Raw genomic sequence first — 22,528 nt, 5'->3', positions numbered from 1 at the left:
CACTTCCTCTCTATCTCTCCTCCTCTCAGTATATCTGACTTTGTAATAAAAATAAAATAAATCTTTTAAAAAAAAGGGAGTGGACACTGGGTTGTGTTTTTTAAAGGGCTGGGTTAGGGGGACTGTGGGAGGGCAGATGGCAATCTAGCCACCTCCACTCTCTCCATACCTGAACACATCAGAACATTTCTTCACCTATGCCGCAGGGTCAGATTTTAGCCATTGATTTTTGCCCATGGGACCCTCCCTTCCTCTCTCTGCTCTTTCTTTACTACAAGTTAAGGTTTGGCTCCTGGCTGAAGTGGTAGTGGGTACGGAGGGGTAGAGGGAGACATGCGTCTGCCATCCTCCACTGGTCTGACCCCTCACAGGGAACAGCCTGAACCATTTCACATTGCCTGACCCCTGTCTCTTGGGATTTTCATGCAAGAGCCCTTGAAAACAGGCAGCTGCAAGCGGAAAGAGAGTTGAGAAGGGTGTTCCTTTCCTGTCCCCAACAGCATAAGCCTCAGAGAAAACCATCGGGACAGAGAGCATGCAGATAGAGTCGTGCTGTGCGTTGGAATTCTGCTCTGCAGCAGAAATTGGGGGAAGTTTGGAAGCACATGAGGAGACTCAGAAGTGCAAGAGTGTGTGCCCCTGAAAGCCCTGAGCAGGGAGCAGCCCTCCTCCCAGCACCTACCGTGACCTTCTCCACAGGGTATGCGTGCATCTGTCCCCTCCCGTGGGCATGCAGGGCCCCTGCTTCCATCATCCAGCCAGTTCTTTCCTTGCCCTTGGTGGCAGAGCCTACTTCAGGCTTTGGGAGTTCGGACAGCCTCCTGAGGACTGAGGCAAGAGTGTTGAAAACTTTGCCCTGATGTAGACAAGGTGCTTGATCCTGGGGGCTTGAGGCATGCTTAGCTTCTGGTCTCCCTGGTTGAAACTCTGCCTCATTTGCTCAGTGATAGCCTCCGTGTCTGTCAGACTCTTAATCACTTGTTATATTCCCTGGATTAAATGACCTTCAGAGTTAGATTTTACTGCAGGTAATAGTTTATTTTTTTCTAGGCGCTGATTCAGTACCCTAAACCAATTTCTGAAGTATGGTGGGCTTGCTTTAGAGGATGCTGATGTGAGGGGTTAATTCACTTTCCCCAGATGCAGTGTCTGATGCTCAGCTCTGGGATGTGCCTTCACAGCCTTGCCTGGTTCTGCATGTGTGTGCAGAGGTCAGCTGGCTCACCTGATCGCCAGGGAAAAGAAATTTTCTTGGGCATATTTTAATAAGAGATTCACAGCTGAGATTTTTTTGTCCAGTGAGTTTTTTGAGATTGTTACAGATTCAAGTACGTGTTTGAGGAAAAATACTGAGGAATTAGTTGTGTATGGGAAAAAAAAATCATCCTCACTTTGTCAATTTTCCCCAATATTCCCAGCTTAAGAAACTAATATAGTACCAGGAATTCAATGAGCTTTTTTTTTTTCAGATTTCCTCAGTTTTACTTACACCCATTTTCTTGTCTCTGTGTCATGTGTTTAATTCTTTACAGTTTTATCATTCGTTTGGATTCATGTATCCATCACCACAAATCAATAAGCTATTGGACAGAACCAATAGCACAAGAATGCTTTCCTTTGACTTTGGTGACCACAAACATTGCTACTCCCATCATTGACTCTTGGCATTTACTAATTCATTCTTCAAAATATTGTGGTTTCAAAAATATCAGGAATGCAACCTGCAGGATTAGCTTTTTTCTTTTTTTAGCATCATCCCCTGGAGCTCCGTTTGGCTTGTTGAGCGCATCAGTAGTCCGTTGCTTTGAATTGCTGAGCGGCATTCTGTGGCCTGGATAGTTGTTTGAATGTTCTCTTGTTGAAAGACTCCTGGATTAGTCCTAGTTTGTGGCTGCTCTAAAGAAAGCCGGTGCTGTAAACAGTCATGTACAGGTTTTTGTGGGAATCTCCGTTTTCATTTCCCTGGGATAACTTGCCCGGGAGTGCAAATGCCCTTGTAATGCAGTTCATAAATCCAGCATGGTGTCTGGCTGGGTTCTGCTGGGGGTTGCATTTGCACCTTCTATCCAGTCCTCACTTTTATTTCTTGTGGGGATCCTTCCTGCTAGCCTGGGACCTGTGTAAATTTCCAAGCTGATTGGGGAGCTCCTAAACTCTGGGAATGGGATTTGCTTAGCTTTGTGTCCCGGGATCTCCTGGAGTCGCCTCTACCATTAGTCATGCTTGTCAATTTTGTGGCCTGATGTCTCTGTTCCCCCCAGTGAAGTTCCTTTCCCCAGCGAAGCCAGCAACCATGTTCTCCTGTACTTCCTGAGGGGTTCAAAGGCCGTTGCAGGCCCTGCGACAGACTGGACGCCTGTGGGAGGCAGCGCAGGCTCTTCCTCACGCTCATTCTCTGGTCCCCTGTAGTGAACGCATGTTGCCAAAAGATGGCAGTGCACCTTGCGGCCACCGAGCTTGTGCGTGCCGTCGCCTGTGGCTGTGAGAACTGTGGCTTGCTCGTTCTGTGTACATTTGAACATGTGGGCAGCATGTTTTACAAAACAGCAAAAGCACATGTAAAATGCTATGAGGTTTCACACTGTTTGGAAGAAGACAGTACTTGGTTTGTTATGAAAATGTTTCCCTACTTTTTGGAAATGGGTTGAAAGGGCACAGAAGCCGAATGTGTGCCTGGGTGTCACTTTCATTGTCAGGGCGTTCTGTGCAGCTCTAGCGGGAGATCTGTGCACTGCTGGTTTTTACCTCCTGTTGGATCCCAGACCAGCCAAGCTCCCAGGGCCAGCCTTGCTTGGAGCTCTGAGACTTGAGATTAACACTTCTTATTCCTCAGGTCAAGGCCTGATCAAGATTAACACCTCTTAGTCCTCAGGTCAATGTCCTGAGAGTCACTGTAAATACAGTTTTCATGGAAGCCCTGGCTAATAATAACAACAGAACCTCTCACTTCCTAGTGTTTGTCCCTGCATGTGTCATGCCAGAGCGTGTTTGAGGGCATGTGTGTAAAAGAACTGTTTAAACATCTGCTGTGTACAGGGAAGTGGTTATAAAGAGAGAGAAGGGATCTCTGGATGTGATAAATAGCCCAAGCCCAACAGGATCAGGTGGGATGGGGAGAAATGCCAGGTTACCTAAGAAACTATTAGCTGTGTGCATGGAAAGAAGCAGTCATGTCAGACTGTGGTAGAGATGTGTTACAAATCAGAGCCTTGCTGCTCCCTTGGGGACCATGCCTGGTGCTTTTTTGGAAGCAGCCAACAGCCCTGCTATTAATTTGATCGCCGTGGGGTGTAGCTCAGTAGAGAGGACAGTGCGGAGGAGCATGGGCTAGCCCTGGATTAGAAGTGACAAGCCCTGGAGGGGATCTTCTAGGTAACCCCCAGTAAGCCAAGGTTGGAGGGTCTGTTCTGCTTTGCTGGAAAATTAGGGCTGTGCTCACTGGGATGTCACAGATGCCATCCTGGTGTCTCCACCTTTAGCAGCAGCCTTTTTGCTAAATGCATCCTGCCACAAAAACATTGGGCTATGAGGGGGGCCTGCGCTGTGTCAGGTTCTAACCTGAAACCAGAGGCTGTTACCATAGAGACCAGTGCACTGCTATCCTAGGAAGCAAGGCACAAGGGAGGTAGGAGGGCAAGTGAGGCAAGTGTAAAGGCTAGCACGGCCGAAGACCTTCAACCTTTAGCAGCCCTGGGACGCCTGTGTGCTGGCGGCCTGCCACGTGCTGACTGGCTGAGTGGCAGCTGCTTGCGCTGTGGGGACTGGCTGGTGAGCACGTTGGCAGTTGGCATGGGCCCGAGGGTGGGAATGCAGAAGGGTGGAATGTCAATGGGCGCTTGAGGCCCAGTGGCTGACGGTTTGGCCCAAATGTTTCTCGTGCCAGGCTGAAGTCAGCCTCCCCAGGCCTGCTCCACTGTTAGGACTGGTTGGTGAATGCTGGGCTGCTTGGCAGCAGAACTGACATGTGTTCTAATGAAATTGTGTCACTGTCCCTGGCTCATGGGGAAGGAGATCAGACCTGTGTTAGGTGTGGACTTGTGTGCCTTCTGCTGCCAAAGCCCCCTGCTGCAGGAGGGCAGAATGGGTGCTGGTGGAGCTTACGTTGACTGCTCTGATGCTTGTCCCTGGGATGCTGGGAGAGGCTTGCCAGTCTGTTCTGAACTTTGCCTCGTGCTGCTGATGCGAGCCATGCAGGTTGCTGTATAGCAGTCTGTGTTTTTCTTGCTTTGTTTTCAGCAAAATGTGGAATGTGGGAGAGCAAGGTTGGGAGGGTGGATTTGGATGAAGGACCACAGGAGTTAATTTCTTCCTACTAGCGGGGAGGGAAACCAGTTGGGTCAGATGGTCATTTTAGAAGATATCTCTGTCTGTCTTACTAATAATAGCGAGCAACTGCTGAGGGGACTCAGGGTGAAGGGACACAGGCCTCTATAATGGACATTTGTGGTGTCAATAGGGGGTGGGGAAAGCTGTCAGATCCCAGTGGTTGATGCCAAAGCCAAGGTACACCAGGCCAGACTGCCTGCAGAGGAGGCGTGAGGGCTGTGCTGGGGAAGTTTGCTGTGGCTGTGCAGGCTTTGGGTTTTGTATTCTATTTGTGCCTCTCACTCCCTTTCACTCTCCTACCCAGAAGTGACTGCTTTCCTGCACATCCTTTGCAGAGAACCAAGACTGGTTTGCCAGATCTGCTTAGCGTTGGAGGCCATATGAAACATGCATCCTGGTGTCCAGGGTTGAACCTACCTTTGTTCTGACTCCAACTGAGATGGGCCACAGGGGCAGTGTCTCAGGCAGGCTACCAGGCTTCCCATTCTGGGACACGGGCTCTGGGTAGTCTCTTTTCTAGCATCCTCCCACTTGTTACTTGTCTTCTGCTTTTACCTCCCCTTGGGTTGCTGTCTGCCGTTGTAGGAAGGGCTTAGGAACAAGGGCTAAACATTTCATTGAGGTATTTAAAGACACAACAAGAGGCTTCAGAGCCAGCTTGACTACTGCTGGTGGGAAGAGATGCTCTCCATGAGGTTGTAAGGATTCCGTTGGCTGTTCTTGTGAGCTATGGGTCTCCTGGTTCTGTTTAACAGAGACAGTTTTACGGTGCTCCAGGATATTATTGTGCTTCTGAAATCTTTGAAGGAAATGTCCCCATTATACTGTTACCCTCATCTGTTTCTGCAAGTGCCATCTAATCAATGGATCTTTGCCCTTTGGTCCAACTCCCCTCTGTGGCCCAGTGAAGTCTCTGCGAAGGCAGATGGGCTTGAGTGGACCCATCCTTGGCCTTGCTCATTGCTCCATCTCTCGCGCCTTGAAGAGCTCCTTGCAGATGGGATGCACTCAGTAAATGTCTCCTGAGTGAGTGAATGGAAGGTTTTGCTCACTGTGTTAAGGGAGTGTTTTAGCTGCTTTGATCTTGGTCATCAGTCGATGGTTTGCATATTATCAGCTCTTGTTCCTGTCTCCATCTTCCCCAGCCTCCAGGTAGCAAGCCTGGCCTTTTCTTGTGACCTCCGTGACATCATTCTTGCCTGGGTTTCCTCTTACCTTGTTGCTGACCCTTTCTGTTCGTCAAGCCTCTGTTCTTGATCTGAGGGCCACTCCTCTGGATGTGTGTTTTTTCCCTGCGGAGACTGGATGATCTCTAGCAGTTGTTTTCCCAATTTGTCTTTGATTCCCCAGTTTGAATCCATGTCCCTGAGCTCTTCACTTCCAGACTCAGTCATGTAATTATGTAATTGCACCTGAGCGATCTTTACACACACACACACACACACACACACACACACACACATCTCCGTCTTAACAAATTTAAAGGGAGCTCTTAATCACTCCTAGTTATTTTCCCCACAGTCTGCCCTGGGCTTATATAATACTTGCTAATTTTGCTTGCACCTTGACCATCCATTTTCCATGTGGCAGCTAGAGTAACCTGTGAATAGGTAAGACATATGAAGCTACTCTCCCCTTGAGAACTTGTTGGTGGCCCTCAACCCTGTCATTGGGACTCTTTGCCGTGGCTTGCCTGGGGACATTTGTCTCCAGTGTCATCTCCCATGGCTGACCTGATCTGCTTTCCTTTCCTGGAATCTGGGAAACATGTTCCCATCTCAGAGCCTTTGCTCTTGCTGTTCCTTATGCTTGGAACACACTGCCCCCACATCTTTATGTGGCCAGGTGCTGCTCACTGTCTTGTCTGCTCAGGTGTCACTGCCTTCAGAAGCCCTCCAGGATCCACCCTCTGCCATGCAGCTTCCTGCCTCACTGAATTTTCTGCAGAGCACTAGGTGCTGAGAGTACATGCTTTCCTACTGATGATTAGTTTTTCAGTAAATTTGTCTTATTCGGAGATGTAATCCCATCCCTTTCAAGGATACCAAAAACACAGGAGGCACTAAGTAAATATTTGCTGAAGCAGTGACTGTGCTGTTTGATCAGATCTTCTGGGGACTTCAGGCTCAGAGTGGTTGGTAGATGGCTTCTCATATCTTCAAGACATTTTTATTTCCATTGTAATCCTGATGGCTCATCCATATGAAGTTTGCATTGAGTTTTTTTAGATTTTATTTTTAATGATGTTTACTTAGTTGATTAGGGTGGGAAAGGTCGAGTGTTAGGGGAAAGTGGGTGAGACCACTATTTCCACATTTTTTCTTTTTTTTTCTTCCTGTATCTGAGGGAAGTGGAGAGATAAGGAGAGATGCTGCACCCAGCCTCTCAACCGCCTTAGTACCTGGGGATGGGGAATGACCACCTGGTGTCATCCCAGGGTTCGTACTGTGGGGTATACTCCAAGGGTTCTGCTCAAGTGGTTTTGACAGTTCAATAGTTCTAAAATGCCATTGATCTTACCTCTCCAAGGACAATGAAATCCCTGCTAGGTCCATTGACTGACATAGTCCAGCTCAGAGCCTTCATTCATCCAGATGTTTGTTGCCAGTGCTTGACTGGGGCAGTTGATCAATTTGTTCCCTCCTTCCTCTGTTGTGGTACCAGATGTCCTCTGCAGGCTCGAATGTGCATCTTGCATGTGCATCTGGGTATGCTGTTCACCGCTCTGACTTAGCCACTGAGGAGGTCCAGCTCTGACACATGCAGTCCACGCGCAGGCCACTGATCCTTCAATTCTCCCCACTGTTGAAGTTCTGAGTTCAGTGGTTCAGTTAGGGGAGACCCCAAACTGAGATTGATCTGAGGTGATCTGAGACCTGTTTCTTGTGTATGCTAGCCAGTAGGTGATCTGGCTCTGCCCGTCACCCACATAAGCCTATGAATACACTGGTAGCTGAAATTGCTGGGGCAGTTTTATCTCTAGCCCAGTCTGCCACACAAACCAATGAGTGCTGCATCCCAGTCAGATCCTAACCATGACACACTTGGCCCTCATGTACACCGGTGGGACTGTGGCCTAGTCAGAGCAACCACTAGAAACATACACTAGGCCTGCTCACTAGTCCTGGTTCTTGTGCTTGCCAATAGGTACAGCAGACTGGCCCAGCCTATCCCACATCCCATTCAGCTGTCATACATGTTGATGGGAATTGGAGCCTAGCTCAGCCCAAATGATCCCATTATCTAGCCCACGCTTATGCTGGCTGGTTACGCTTTCTAGCCAGGCTTGCTCTAAGCCCTGGTTCTCATGCTCACCAGTGAGAGTTACAACCCATCAGAGAAGTATCTGCAATTTCCTTACTGGTCCTGGATCTTGCATTCTCCAGGTGGTTCTGCCGTCTGGCTTGACAGTATTTGCCCTCAGTCTTAGCACTTGCCAGCTGATGCTGCGGCAAACCCCAACCATCCTGTACCCTACTCTAGCTTATGCTTATACTGGTGAATATAGTTGGTTAGCCCAGTCCAGCTCTCCCCCTAGCCCAACTCACATGCAAGCCAACAGGTATTGTGGGCTTGTCTGGCCTGGTCTGCCGCTGATCCTGGTTCTCACTCTCACCAGTGGGAGCAGTGGCCCAGCAGGAGAGTCCCCTGCAGCCCCCCTACCAGGCTTGCACCACCACCCCTGGGTCTTACACCTACTGATGAGTGATGCAGCCCAGTCTGGCATGGCCAGCCTCATTTCAGCATTTGTTGGTAGGTGCTGCAGCTTAGCTCAGCCCAGCCAGCCCTCAGTCCCTAATGTGAATTGGCTGGTGTTATGCCCTGACCTGGCCTGTCTTGCACCCCGTCCTAGTTCTTGGATATGCCAGTAGGTCCTATAAACCGGCCCAGCCTGGTCTGCCCTCAGACCTGACCCATACATATGCCGGTGGGTGCTAAAACCTGGCCTGGTCTGGTCTGGGCTGGTCTCTGCCTTGATTCCTGCACTTTCCTGTATGGGATGTGTCCCGACAGAGGAATTCCCCAAACTCCTCTGTCAGATGGCAGATTTTGCCACACCAGTGGGTTCTTGGTCCAGACTCACTTGGTATACCTCCTGTCCTAGCAGAAACAGTGGCCTTGCCCAATCAGCCCAAACCCATTCTGGTTCTTACTGTTGGGGCCTATAGCCCAGCCACACCTAGTCCATGCCCAGGCACAGCTCTTGTGTGGTTCAATGGAAGCCAAGACCTGCCCAAGCCCGTCTTATGCCCACTCTGGTTCTTATAAGCAGCAGTGGGCACTGGAGTTTAGCTCAATCTGGCACATCTCAGACCCCATTCATCCCATTCTGAAGGACACTGCAGCCATGACCAGACCAAATCACAGCCCCCACTCTGATACTCACACTCACCAGTGGGAACCATAACCCACCAAGGGTGTCCGCTTAGCTCTGGCCAGGCGTTTCCAGCCACAGATCTCATGTGTGCCAGTGGTTGCTCTGACCCAGCTTGGCATAGTCTATTGCCCGTCTTTGCCTTTGCCATTGGATGTTGTGGCCTGACCTGTCCCAGTCTGTTCCCAGTCCCAGCTGGTGGGTGCTGCAACCTGGCCCTGCTAAGTCTACTCCTAGCCCTGGCTCACGGAAACCTGTAAGTGTAATAGCCTAGGCAGGCATGACCCATACTCCAGCCTGGCTCCTGCACGTGGTAGTGGACTAAGATTAGTCTGGCTCTGCCTAGTACCTCCCTCCAGAACCAACCCATACCCTTTCCAAAGGGGGTAGCTAGCTTAACTGGGCTGTTAGTTTTATATTTGTAGTTTAAGTGCAAAAAAGGACATGCTTAGATGTATGGATGAGCATTGTATCTATGGGTCATGTCCCTGGAATTAAAAATCCTGCAATGATTGTGTGTCTTAATTGTACTTTTCTAGCAGCAATTGTCAGGGCAAAGAAGAAAGGGAGGAAGCTTAGGTTTATTAACTGTGTAGTAAGTGCTGAGTCCTGTATTGAACTGAGTGCTTTTACATATATTTATCACCTATTTTGAATCACAAAACACTCAATGCCAGGTTAGTATTGAGTCAGTCATGTGTGGTTGACATTATTTCCTGAGTTTCACATGTGGAAAAACTGAGGCACATGAAATTTAAAAGTGTTTGCTCTGAGTGATACAACTGCAGTGGTCTAACTCGATTTCTGATAGCCCATTTCTGCTTTTTTTACGCTAAGATGATTGCTTATGGATATGTTCCTAAACAACCTATGTTGTTCAGTGCTCGAGCCTGTCACGGGATGAATAGATCACAGAATGAACATTTGACCCTCTGGCAGGACTCATGTACAGTATGACACGGAGCAGCTGTCCCCAGAGAAAGTCGTTTGTTTCTAGCCTGGTACGACACAAACAGCATTTGAGCAATTCAGAATTTCTTGCTGCTTTCACTAAAAATAGAGTTCATAGAATTCCTTGTATCAAAGTGCACGCAAGGGAAAGGAGCCACAGAGTATAGAAATAGCCCTCCACTCATTTCCTAAACCAGAAGCGTGTCGGGAGGCTGCCGAACTGCTCTCGCTCCTTGGATGGGAGTGTGAGATCTTATTTAGCATGTGAAATTGCAGAGTAGATCCTATTATGTAAGGAGACAGTAGGACAGCATAATGTTGTTACAAAATGAAGAACTTGGTGCCCTTCAGGGAAGAGTTAACAGGGAAAATACCCATAGAAAGAGACGTGGGACAAGAATGTGGAAGGTCAATGAATGGGTGGCATGTATATGTACCTATTAGCGAAGCCTGGGTTGCTGGATAATCCTCAGATGTCAGATTTCCGTAAGGCCAACATGTGACTCAAAGCTTGCCACTCAACAGAGAATACTGGGCTGTGCTGGTATTAAGAGGCTGGCTGCAAGCTAGGCTCTCAGTGTGCATTAGCCTAACTCCCTGTCGCTCTCCGCATGTGGGTGGGCGTGCATGTGTGTGTGAGAGGGTATACATTGGATGCAGTGGGTGTTTAAAGAGCTAAGCACTGAAGCTGGATTTCCACAAACGATCATCACGAGCACTCCAGACACATCAAACTTCCTCTCTCGGTTTTATTTTTTGGGGGTATTTCATCTTTTTAAAATTTTTTTGTGATTTTTGCAAACCTCAAAGGAACGAGTGGCCAACAGCCAGCCTGCAGGATTGGGGTTCTTTTCTCTCACCTGTTCGTTGTGGATGTGGGTGTCCTGGCAAGGTTAAGACTGAAGCTATGTGCAACCGGCGTAGTTTTGGGCAGCAGAGCAGAAGAGCTGCGTGAAGGAGTGGCACTACTGGAGGAAGAGTGCCTGTCTGGTTACCATGAGCACCAGCCTGCAAGTGGACCTGCCCAGGAGCTGGGCTGCTTCAGGTAGCTCGCTCCAGGAGAAGTCTGAGCATTCTTTTTTTCTTTTCTATTACTATAGGATGGAGGATGAAGCTGTTCTGGACAGAGGGGCTTCCTTCCTCAAACATGTGTGTGATGAAGAAGAAGTAGAAGGTGAGCTCTCTGGGACTGGGCAAGTAAATCTGTGTCTGCATAGGGCTTTATAGATAATGGCATGTGTGTATTTCATGTATTAGATTGTTTCAAGTAAAAGAAAAAAAGCCAAGGCTTTTCTATGGAGTTTTTCCACATTGTGCTTTAATATAGTGATTTTAAGAACTTCATTGGACTCCCAGAATCTGAACCAGAGGAGTCTTGGTTGACTTAAAAAACACACATCTTATTTTAAAGCAAGTGCCCATGTTGTGCCTCTCCATGAAAAATAAAGCATTTCACTGGATAAATGTTAAATAACTTTGCACTGACTACTTCAGAGAAGTTGCTATGTTAATATGAATTTATTTGGCAGCACCTTGTATTCCTGCTTGCAGTTTGCTTAGGCAAAGAGGATAATACAGGAAAAATGCAGGAAAATGGGGCTAAGCTGTGGCTGTTGAGAGAGACTGTCAAGGATGATTTTCAGGAAGGATGGACGAGCAGTTTTTAGCTTACAGAGACTGTAGGAGTTTTTTTTTTTTCCTCATATTCCCTAGTGTCTGATAAAAACTGAAGGAGAGTTATTTTTAACGGATACTCTTTGTTTTCAGTGTGATTTCCTAGTGTCTTGACCTGTCGACAGCATGGGAATAATGCTGTGTGTTTGCCTATGAGAAGGCAGGGATTAATTGAAATCTACTGAAGTGATTTTATGAAGGCATCACAGACACACCAGTTGTTATAGATATGTCTAATTAAATTTGTGACAGAGTTGTATTGGTGTTCAACATTAGGTGACACTTACTACTGAACCGTTGTGATCATGCCTCTTTGTAGTCATCTGAGAGACAATTCAACTCTGCTTTGGACAAGCCTGCCTGGCACCATTGGGTAGGCATTCAACACCTCCAAGAAGAGGGTGGGGGACAGGCAGGAAGAGGTAGGTGTTGTACTCTGGAGACAGCACCCCTGCTCCCACATAGGTGATGTCCCCATGTCACCTGGAACAGTGTTACTGTTGTGCTGTTTTGTGTGTGTGTGTCTTGAGTTGTTGCTTCTGCTCTGCAAAAAGCCCTGCCCCCGCTTCCCACATTTATGCTGTTGAGACTGAGTAATAAGAACCTGATGCCTAAGTTTCTTAGGAAAACGGAAACTATGGTATTTTCTTTAGTATTGTTTTATGGGTGCCTTACATTTTTGCAACATGACTGTGGGAAAAAGTCAAGTTAGTAAGAGCGGAATAGTTAAACTTTTGTCTCAAGATTTTGGCTACCCACAGTGTTAGATCTTTATAGTGACTCTGTCGCTGTCCCACTGTCAAAGAGAAAAATATTAAAGTCATAGCAGGTGAATGTAAAAATTAGCCTATAGTTCTAGGACAATTAAAGTAGAAAAAGCTTAGGAATGAGATATACTGTCATGTGTGTTTGTGTGTGTGTTTTACTTTGACAATAATGTTCTGGTTAAGTTCACAGGAGATGTAAATTACTTCTTGAGTTGTTAAGGTTTGTAGGTTTGACAGCACCACATTGCAGTAGGCTAGTATACATGGACTGTTAAGGCTGTGGTTGAGCAGTGTACTTTCTGAAATATGTTCATTGATTTTCAAGCACAAAATTAAGATCGCATTTTAAGTGAATAGACTGAGGAGAGCGAACCCAAAAGACAACCAAAGTTTGAGAGAACTGTCTGTAAAGTTCAGGAATTGTGTTGGCTTTGTGGTGATGAACCTTGCCCTGTGTGTTTTGCACACTGTTTCATCTCCACACACTCTCTGTTTTAGTGCCCGTGTTTCGTGGTGATCAGAGCCTGAGCTTGACTACCTTTCTTTAGTAGCGTGCTTAGCCATCCCACTGATAGCCTGGTTGTTTATGATACTGTGTTTGGTGGAGAGACTCATGTTCTTTTGAAACTGCAGTTGGAGACTAGTCCAGTCTAATCCAGGGTCCTTTCCAGGGTCCTCTGCTTTTCTCACCTGGTGTCTTCTGGTGGGGTAGGAGACTTCCATTTTTGTGGTAGTCCCAGGGGAGAGGGTAAAGAAGGTGGAATGGACATGGGTGTGATGGCATGTCCATGGCTCCAGTGATTGAGGATAAAGAAGCAGATTTGTTGGTTGTTAAGCCCTCCTACAAGTGTACGCATTCTGAGTGTTTTTCCTAAAGGACTCATGTCACATCATATCGTCAGTTGCACAGGAAAAGGTGTGTTTGAAGGAAAGCCAACTGTTCTCTCCATTCTGAAGTAGCCAAGTTTCTGGTACATTTATAGCAGAAGTAAATGTTCCAATTTTTAGATTAGGAATTCAAAGGACACAAAACTGAACAAAAAACTTTGTAATTACTGCATCAATTGTGCTTCCTTTTACTCAAGAAGTTATTTCTCTTGCTTTGGGGATAAACATGATTAAAACATAGTAGAGGACATTTGGCAAAAGTGGACTTAAAATATTGCACAAATCTGACGTGCTTCCAAAACAGCAAAGATAATGACGACCAAGGTCCAGGAGCTCTGGTTATTTTGAAATGTTCTTGCTGTAAAAATGCCTCTTACAGTTCCCTCTCTGGAGGTGATCAGCTTCAGCTCAGCCTAAAAGTGGGGGAGCAGTTGAGTTCTCCTCTTTCCTTCTAACGCTGTGACTCTGCAGAGAGGGAGGCAGAGCCTTCAAGCCACGCCTTCGGTTCACCTTGTTCAACTTTGCTTTCAGTGGGCGGCATGACACTTAATTCATGTTCTAAAAACTCCATAGAAAAGCATCAGCTGCAAAGCCCACTAAGAAGAGTGAGTCAGAAGTGGAGTCATTTCAGATTCAATAATGGATTTTTCTGTGTGGTATATATTTAAAGACCCACAACCTCACTTGCATATAATGTGCCCCAGGTGTGAGCAGCTGGGAGCTATATGCTTTAACAAGGAGACCAAGTGCCAGTTCTCATCCTAAAATTAATAGATGTTTGTCCGGCTCTCTTTTTTTTTTTTTTTGTTTTATTACCTTGGCCTAATGTGTGATTTGTAAAATTAGTGTTTTGGGCAGTGAGTGGTTACCATGGATAAACTTATTTAAACATTTCAGCCTTTTAGATATTCCTGTTTGTTTCCACACTAAAAGGCTCCCATTCCTGCCCAGGCACTTCCCCAGAACCCTCCTGAACGACATTGTTGTTGCTAGCGTGACCCAGAATGGTTGGCTGTGAGGAGCAACTGCTTGGTTTTTGTTCTAAACATGGACTGGGGAAGTAGCCACGTTGTGTGCAGTACACTAAGATTGAGATAGGAAGAGAGTCCCAGGTGGGTTTTTCCAAGCAGAAGGAAATCCTATGGATTATTTTTTCTTTCTTTTTGAAAATCTCAGCCAGGATTTTGGATCTGTCTGATATAAACAGATTACTTAATATTCTCAGATTTCGCAATAGGGGAAAAGAGCAAACTCCACCTTATCCTTTGAGATAAGGCCTTGGCTCCGCAAGGCTAGGTAACTCCCCAGCAGGCCTTGGCAGCTGACTTCATTAGGAGGGGCCTCTGCTGAACGCCAAGTCCAGCCAGAGACTCAGGAAACATAAAGTCAAGCGAGACAATGGAGGTTGAGACGGGTCTTTGCTTCTGGAGCTTGCTCAGTGCACTCTGAAAGCGATGATGTGTCACAGTGAGCGGCTCTTCCATTCAAAATGGACTGCCATGGGACATGGGCTCCCACCCATGCAACCAGAAGCATCCTACTAGAAATTCCATGTTCTTGATGGAAATGAAAAGAGAGAATCTTGTTAAAGATGCATGGAATTTACAGAAAGATTGTTTTTAGGGAAGCAAAAATTAAAAAAAATAGGATAAGGTCTGGCCGGGTAATTAGAGTAAATGTCATTACTTATACTTTCAATGAAATTTTATGGCAAGAATGAGTAAATTACAGCCTATGTAGGATTACTTTATGTAATCCTGTTGATCTTTGCTCAAATTATTTTTAGTTAGAAAATTGATTTCTCTGTGTACCCTAGGTCAAATGAGCTGATAAGATATCTATGGATCTTATCCTTGAAATTATCCTATTTGATTTTTACCAAGGTCATGGCCACATTTATATTGCCTGTGTCTCTTTATTGATTAAGCAAAGGATACTTCTTTCTTGTCCGCTTAGATTCTTCTCCTTCTTTAGGAGAGAGAGGCTAACATTTCAGACAAGAGAGAGGCTACCACAGCAGCCCTCATTTCACAGGTCAAGGCCTCTACATGTGTGATCTGAAATCTTAATGCTGTCAACCTGTTTCTCCATAGAGGCTATCATGATGAGCTGTTCATACATATTGGAAGAGCTACTATTATAATAAAAATGAAGTGGGACCTCGTAGACATTTGTTAATAGTTACAATAGTTAAAAAAAATTAACTGCGGAGAAGGAGTGAAGGCCGAGCTATGGGATGGGAAGGGAGGGGCTGGTGGGGCTGGGACTATTCTGAGCACTGGGCATGAGTGTCGGGTTGCATTATGCTGACCTCTTCCATGCTGTTCACTGCATTACCCAGAAACTGTGCGGGGGAAACCCTGAACAAACACTGCTAAAAGAAAAGCCTTCCCAGAAACAATGTCTCCACACACTGGAAGGCTTTAAAGCACTACTCAGGCATTCAGAGGGTGAAATTTGCATAGCAACTTGGTTTTTCCAGTGCAGGTTGAGGCCTCATAGACCGTTCCCATCTCCCTGCTTCTTTTCTCAACTTCAGGGCCCTAGCTGAATGACTGCCAGAGCTTCCAGGGCCCACTGTGCCTAGCTCTGGAGCTGCCACATACCTGCTGTGGCACAGTGCAGTTCACTATTCAGATAAAGACTCTTTCCCTTGAACGAAGTGCCATGAGAACTCCAAGGGGCTGGAAATGGGGCTCAGACATCTCCCTAGTGTTATACTATGAACTAAACTCTTGCAACCACTTTTTGTCCTAGAAGTTGTCATTCTATCATGGCAATAAGCAGTAACAGTTGAACTTGGTACCTGGGTTTGTGTTTTACAAGGATTCAGAAATTCTGAGATATTACACTTGCAGCAGTTTTGTCTGTGGATTGAGTTTCTTTTTAGAAGCCTGTATCAGGTCATACCATAAGTTATATTGTTTCCTGCTTACTTTAGGGAGTACCCGTGGTCTGCTTTCTTCATGTATTGTAAAGACTTCATTTGAGACTTAGAGTTCAAAACGTGTGTTATCGCCGACTCAGTATATATGTGACTGGAGTTTAGATTTTGGGTATCTCTCTCTGGAAATGGGAACAATACAATAATATAATTCACAACAGAGCTCTTTTGATCATCATTAAGAACTTGTAACTGCTGTACCTGGCATCAGTAATAGGAGTGTGATGGGCCATACTACTAGGCTTTTTTCTTTTTGGTGGATGCTGCCTCATCAGGAATTCTGACCCATTGTCATCATCTTAATAATTCTGATTGACGTGAATGTCTTTTGTTTGCCTAGTTCATCCCTCCCACCTTCTGTCTTTGGTCTTCCTGACTGTGTATCTCTTCTGCTTCGGATATTGGAAAGGTCAAACCACAGTGGTCAGATGGAACGTCCTGGGCCTGTGCTGTGCTCCTCTTTGGATTCGTTCTGCTTTTGTCTAAGCTCTGGTGTGAGATCCAGTTTTCACAAGTGGACTGATACACATTGCCTCTAATTTGTTAAATGACATTCTTTTCCAAGAAGGGGCATACTTAACTGTGGTTGCATGCAGGGTAAAATACAGATGCTTACACGTTCTCTAGTAAAGTCTGTAGTGTTGCTTTGTCTCGAAAATAGATTCAAGAGGAAGTAACTTCCCACCAAAGAGGAGACATGCAAAGTGCTTTCAGGGCTACTCTATGTATATGTAATTGTGCATCTTCTGCAGCACAGACTAGCATAATTTGACTCCCAGCTATATCGGAAGCTATTGTATACTTCAGTATACGATACGTGACATTATGCAATGGTGTAGATATCATGCCATGGATTCTAGCCTGGCCTACATATTTCTCCATTTTTATCATCACAAGAGTCCGACTCATTGGGGGAATTGAAGAGCAGGTGTGATGAGGGTGAGTAGAGTAAGAATAGAATACAGATCAGTTGGGTCTGACTTGTTGCTGGGCTGAGCTTGCTGGTGAGATCTGTTTTGTTTTATTTTATGTGACTTTTTTGGTGGACATTATAGAGGACTGAGGTGAGAGCCTGCTGGCAGGGGTTCGTGCGAGGTTCCCAACATAGTAGCCATGCAGCTGCTGATTGCTGGGTGGGAAGAAAGGTGAAGGCAGTGAGGGTGGTGAGTGACATCCTTTGAATCAGCAGTAGAGCTGACATAAATAATTCCTTCTTCTCAGTAGCTGAAACACTTTTGCATCTGGTTAATTGCAATTACCTTTCCATAGAACCAGAGTTAGAAGGCAGCTATCTTGAATGTGATATCTAGCACGTGTCTTGTTATACTCTGCTGCTTAGCAGTGGGAAGGACCCTGCTTTGGCCTCCTGAGATATTGTTTTGCTATTTTCCTAATGGAATGCTCAATAACTTTATGCCAGACCCAAACTTTTGGGAATAAAGACAGGCTTTAAATATTAGCAAGATTGACCGACATATCAGTTTTAGAGGACCGGAATTACATATTTATAGATTGGTTAAATCACTGCCTAGGTCCCCAGTTGATTATTAAATTTTCAACAAGAAATTCTGGCTCTACTGGAAACTAAAGAAAATGTCTTTGATGTCAAAGGAAAGCCCATAATTGAATTTAGTAGTACATGAATTTGGTAAATTAGATTAGTATCTGATTGTTGAGGTTTTTGCTTGCTTTTTTAAAAAAAGATTTATTATTTTTTTAATTGGAAAGTCAGATATACAGAGAGGAGGACAGAGAAGAAGATCTTTCATCTATTGATTTATTCCCTAAGTGGCTGCAACAGCTGGAGCTGAGCTGATCTGAAGCCAGGAGCTTGGAGCTGCTTCTGGATCTCCCATGTGGGTGCAGGGTCCCAAGGCTTTGGGCCATCCTCAACTGCCTTCCCAGGTCACAAACAGGGAGCTGAAAGGGAAGCGTGGCCATCGGGACACGAACCGACACCCACATGGGATCGGCACGTGTGAGGTGAGGACTTTAGCCGCTAGAATGGACCCTTTCACTTGCTTGTATCCAGTATGCAGTATGGGCGGTGGCTTACAGAACAAGAAGGTAGGCCAGGAATCTCAGGACCTGGTTCTGGTTTTGGTTCTGCTCTTGCTGTTCTGGGTAACATGAAGTAAATCTTTCTGTGGTGATGAGTTCTGCATGCTGGTTTACACCTGCTGCTTAGCCAGTTATTTGAGATGCTCTAAGGCTTCTAGGGTGATACCTGAAAAATAGTTTACTATTGCTATAAGCCTTTGACAAATTATTTTTTTGTGAATCTGTTTTCTGGGACAAACAAATACCTTTGGTATCACTCCATCTCCTGCTTTTGATAGGAACATGATTGAAAATGTTGAAATCCCAGCATAAACCCTTTGCATTGAAATGTTATTGCCCTTGGATTAAATCAGTTCTAATTCATCTTCTTGACCAACACTGTTTGAACAGTTGTTGGTGTGACTGCAGAGCACTTACAGACTAAAGCTAATACTGGTATCTGGTAATCAGCAAATCGGTTGCTGAGTACCTCTGCTAACTCTGCTCAGTAGCTTTAGTATGATGGATAAACAATGGTTTCTTTAAACCTGTCAAAAATGATTAGGAGAGTTATGCGTATAAGCTCTGGTATGTTGCTTTTCCAGGCTCACATATATCACTGAATCTGGAAACAGATTCCAGTCAGGAATGTGTTAAGGTGTAGGGAGACAAGCCAGCTATTATTTAAGGATGCAAGAGTGGTTGGTATGATAACTTAGGGATTGCACCATGTGTACAGGTGAGTTTAGTTGGGAGACCAGGAACTTTATCACCCAAAGAGTAGCTTTGATTTGAAACCTAAAGCGTGAACAAGAATTAGATGAATGAGGGATGCGTGTCAGGCAGGCGCAAGTGCAGATCCAGGGGTAGGAAAGAGGTAGGCTCACTTAACAAACAGAAATAAAATGAATGCAGTTGAACATGGGAGAGTAGCCTGAGGTGGATAAGACTGAGATAACTGATGACCTTTTATGCTGTGCTAAAGATTTAAAGCCTTATTAAGTGCAAGTGAGAAAGTCATTGTGGAAGGATTTTCAGCAGGGAAGTGATAAGGCAAAATGTACTTTAAAAAAGGTTTGTGGGGCCTGGCGTGGTAGCCGTGCGACCTTGCATGCGCCGGGATCTCATATGGGTGCTGGTTTGTGTCCTGGTGACCTTCCTTCCCATCCAGCTCCCTGCCTGTGGCCTGGCAAAGCAGTCGTGGATGGTCCAAAGCCTTGAGACCCTGAACCCATGTGGGAGACCTGGAAGAGGCTCTGGGTTCTTGGCTTCAGATTGGCACAGCTCCAGCTGTTGCAAAAGCTTGGGGAGTGAATCAATGAATGGAAGACCTTCTTCTGTCTCTCTTCTCTGTAAATCTGATCTTCCAATAAAAAAAAATCTCTTTAAAAAAGAAAAGGTTTGTGGGCAGGCATTTAGTTTAGCAGTTTGGACGCCTGTGTCCCATGTTGGAGTTCTTTGATTTGGTTCCCAACTTGGTTATCATTTCTACCTTCCTCCTTTTGCAACCCCGTGGGGAGCATTGGTGATGGCTCAAGCAGTTGAATTTCTACCACCCATGTGGGAGATCTAGGATGAGTTTTTGAGTTTTTGGCTCTAGTCCTGCCTATTTCTTACCATTGTGAGTATTTGGGGGAGTGAATTATGATGTATGCTCTCTCTTTCTATCTCTTTTTCCATGTAAAATAATTAAAAAAAACTTCCATTGCCTGCTGGATAGAAGTGCAAAAATCAAAATGGAGAAACAGTTGCCATGATTCAACTGAAATGCCTTTGAGTTCTAGAATGCAAACGAAAGGCATGGATAGAGATGGACTGAACTACTGTGATGGATTGATGAAATAGCACTTCTGCATTTTTGCTGTGAGAAATTTGGTAGATCACATGCATGTTGTCAGGTAAGGAGAAGTAGTTATAAGATAAGAAATTCAGCCTGTTTGAATATATTGAATTTGAAGCAGTTTTGAGATACTGAGTAGGCCTGTGAATCAGAAAGTTGACCAGACAAGCTGGAGCTAAGAAAAAAGGACAGGGCTGGGCATAGATATCTGAATATCCAGGACATGTGGCTTGGTCTTTAAAATGTTGATCATGGGGCCCAGCGGCGTGGCCAAGCAGCTAAAGTCCTCGCCTTGAACGCCCCGGGATCCCATATGGGCGCCGGTTCTAATCCCGGCAGCTCCACTTCCCATGCAGCTCCCTGCTTGTGGCCTGGGAAAGCAGTCGAGGACGGCCCAAAGCATTGGGACCCTGCGCCCGCGTGGGAGACCTGGAGGAGGTTCCTGGTTCCCGGCTTCGGATTGGCGCGCACCGGCCCGTTGCGGCTCACTTGGGGAGTGGAGCATCGGACGGAGGGTCTTCCTCTCTGTCTCTCCTCCTCTCTGTATGTCTGAATTTGTGATGAAATGAATAAATCTTAAAAAAAAAATGTTGATCATGGATACCATTGTCTAAGAGGAGAGAACAAGAGTGAGCAAAGGAATGGACTAGGCTTTGCAAGTGCCAACATTTAGGACTTCAGAAGTACTGAGAGAAGACATGTAGGAAGACATGTAGGAAGAGGGGGAGTCTGAGGTTCTGTGACCAGGAGCTCCAAGAATCGTCTCTGTACATCATTATCAGGCCATTTAAGTTTAGTTGGTTCACTGGTTAAGGAAAGAGATGAATCAGGTGATTGCTAGGGTGGCTTCAATTCCAACAGTATGATTGGGTGCTGTAGTGCCAGCACGTGGAATTTTTCTTTTCCCTGGATACGTGTGGACAACCCTGATCATGGAGGTTCCGGGATTGAGCTTAACTCATAAACATTTCGCATGGCACTTTGTGTGATTCTGAGTGATTGTTCTTGTCCTGTGGCATTATCCAGGTCTCATTCAACTCATGTGCAGTATGTGAGGGGAGGGAATCATGTGAACCACTATTATATTTTATACTTGGTGAGCCAGGAGTACATTTACTATATTGTGGATTATTTATCCATAGCAGCCAAAGACTTTTCTTCCTCTTGACCAGCCAGGGCTTAGACCACTGCAAAGAGAGGAGAGAAGCCATAATAGCGTCCGGGGTGGACAATGTGATTGGAATGAGAGCGTGAATGTGTGCATTTATGTGTCTCCCTAAGCTTTCTCTCTGGATGTCATTGCAAATCCAGTTATCAATGACTGTTGGATTAGCCATTGTTTTGTATCTTCCAAGCCTACTTCCCACTGAGTTGTGCAAATGGTGACCCCAAGAGAAATAATGGAAATTGGCAGATCTCTGTGTTTGGCTCACAGGTGGATTTTGTCTGACTGTGCGTGTACTGCACATTAACATTTAGCAGCTCTTTGGGGGTCTTGGGGGTGCCAGGATGAATGGAGATAGTTGCGTTGTATCCCCTGTTCAGTTTTGCTCATTGCCTCTGTTGTGCCTAGTGAACACTGGATAACAGGCCTAGTGTTATCATTCTTCACTGGACAACCTCATGTTGCCCTGAGGATTTCTGGGAGGACTCCAGTGCTCAAAATTCCAGCATAATTCAACGCATAGACAAGTACTTACCTTTTTCCTCCCCCCATCACTTTTATTATTTCTTTGCATGCCTGATCCTAAGTAATTGGTAGCACTCCTCTTAAAATGAATTACTCATCAAACAGGCACTTCGCCTGGTGGTTAAGGCACCAGTAATGATTCCTGCGACCAGTATCCAAGCACCTGATTCCAGCTGTTGTGCACCCTGGGAAATGGTGTTATTGAATCACATGATTGCATCCCTGCCTCCTCACCCCCAAGAGAGCCCTAGATTGGGGTTTGGCTCCCAGTTTGGACCCTGGCCCAACCTCGCTGTTGGCAGACATCTATGTAGTGGAGCAGCAAACAAGACAGATCTTTTCAGATAGATGTATGATATAAAAATTGCTCAGCAGGATTCAAAATTATTTATGTATAAATTATATCTGTAGTATGTAATTGTTTATTAATAAATGTGTATTTCTTTTCTGTGCAAAAAGTTGCCTCTGTTCAAAATAGTGCAATAGAAATCATGCTTTATGCTGAGCAGTAGTGTGTATTTTGTGTCTAACTCATATGAGAACATTTCATAAAAGGCTGGCTTACCCCCTTGCCACTACAAAATCAGGCCATACATATTTAGGAATTTTCTTTCCATGTGCTATGATTTACACCCCAGAAAGTTCTGTTGATTATATCTTATTAGAGCTGCTCATGGACACTACCACAGATTTATGAATACTAATCTATCACATTATTTGTATTACATTTGTTAAATTCTTTATAATTACATATTCTAGTCTGTTTCCCATTAGCTAAAGCCCCAAACACAATGTCCTTGGTGTCTGGACTAGATACTATGGTTCTGAGTTTTCTTTTATAACTTGAGGGATTGAATTCTTTGGAGCACAAAGTCAGTCATCTTCAATAAGATGCTGGACTCTATGTTTAGTATATGCTTGCAATGGGGGAATCTCCACTGAACTTGAACTGTGGTTATGCAACAAGGTGGAGGAATTCACCATGGTGGGAGGGCTTGGGGAGGGGTGGGGAGAATCCCAGTACCTATGAAAC

At 45.4% G+C, this 22,528-nt stretch overlaps 1 protein-coding gene across 2 annotated transcripts in view; it reads left to right on the top strand.

Moving 5' to 3' along the window:
* The window catches only part of SLC4A4 (solute carrier family 4 member 4), a 336,295-nt gene that overhangs the window by 36,866 nt on the left and 276,901 nt on the right, over window positions 1-22,528 (top strand). For both annotated transcript variants that reach the window (XM_004596192.2, XM_058667227.1), the window contains exon 2: window positions 10,753-10,826. In XM_004596192.2, the coding sequence (XP_004596249.2) occupies window positions 10,754-10,826 (73 nt within the window). In that variant the 5' untranslated portion in view covers window position 10,753. The remainder of the gene's footprint in view (window positions 1-10,752; window positions 10,827-22,528) is intronic.

The sequence above is a fragment of the Ochotona princeps genome, chromosome 7, assembly GCF_030435755.1.
Source record: "Ochotona princeps isolate mOchPri1 chromosome 7, mOchPri1.hap1, whole genome shotgun sequence".
Lineage (NCBI taxonomy): Eukaryota > Metazoa > Chordata > Mammalia > Lagomorpha > Ochotonidae > Ochotona > Ochotona princeps.
Note: the sequence above shows the minus strand (reverse complement) of the source record. Positions and strands in the feature narration are given on the sequence as shown.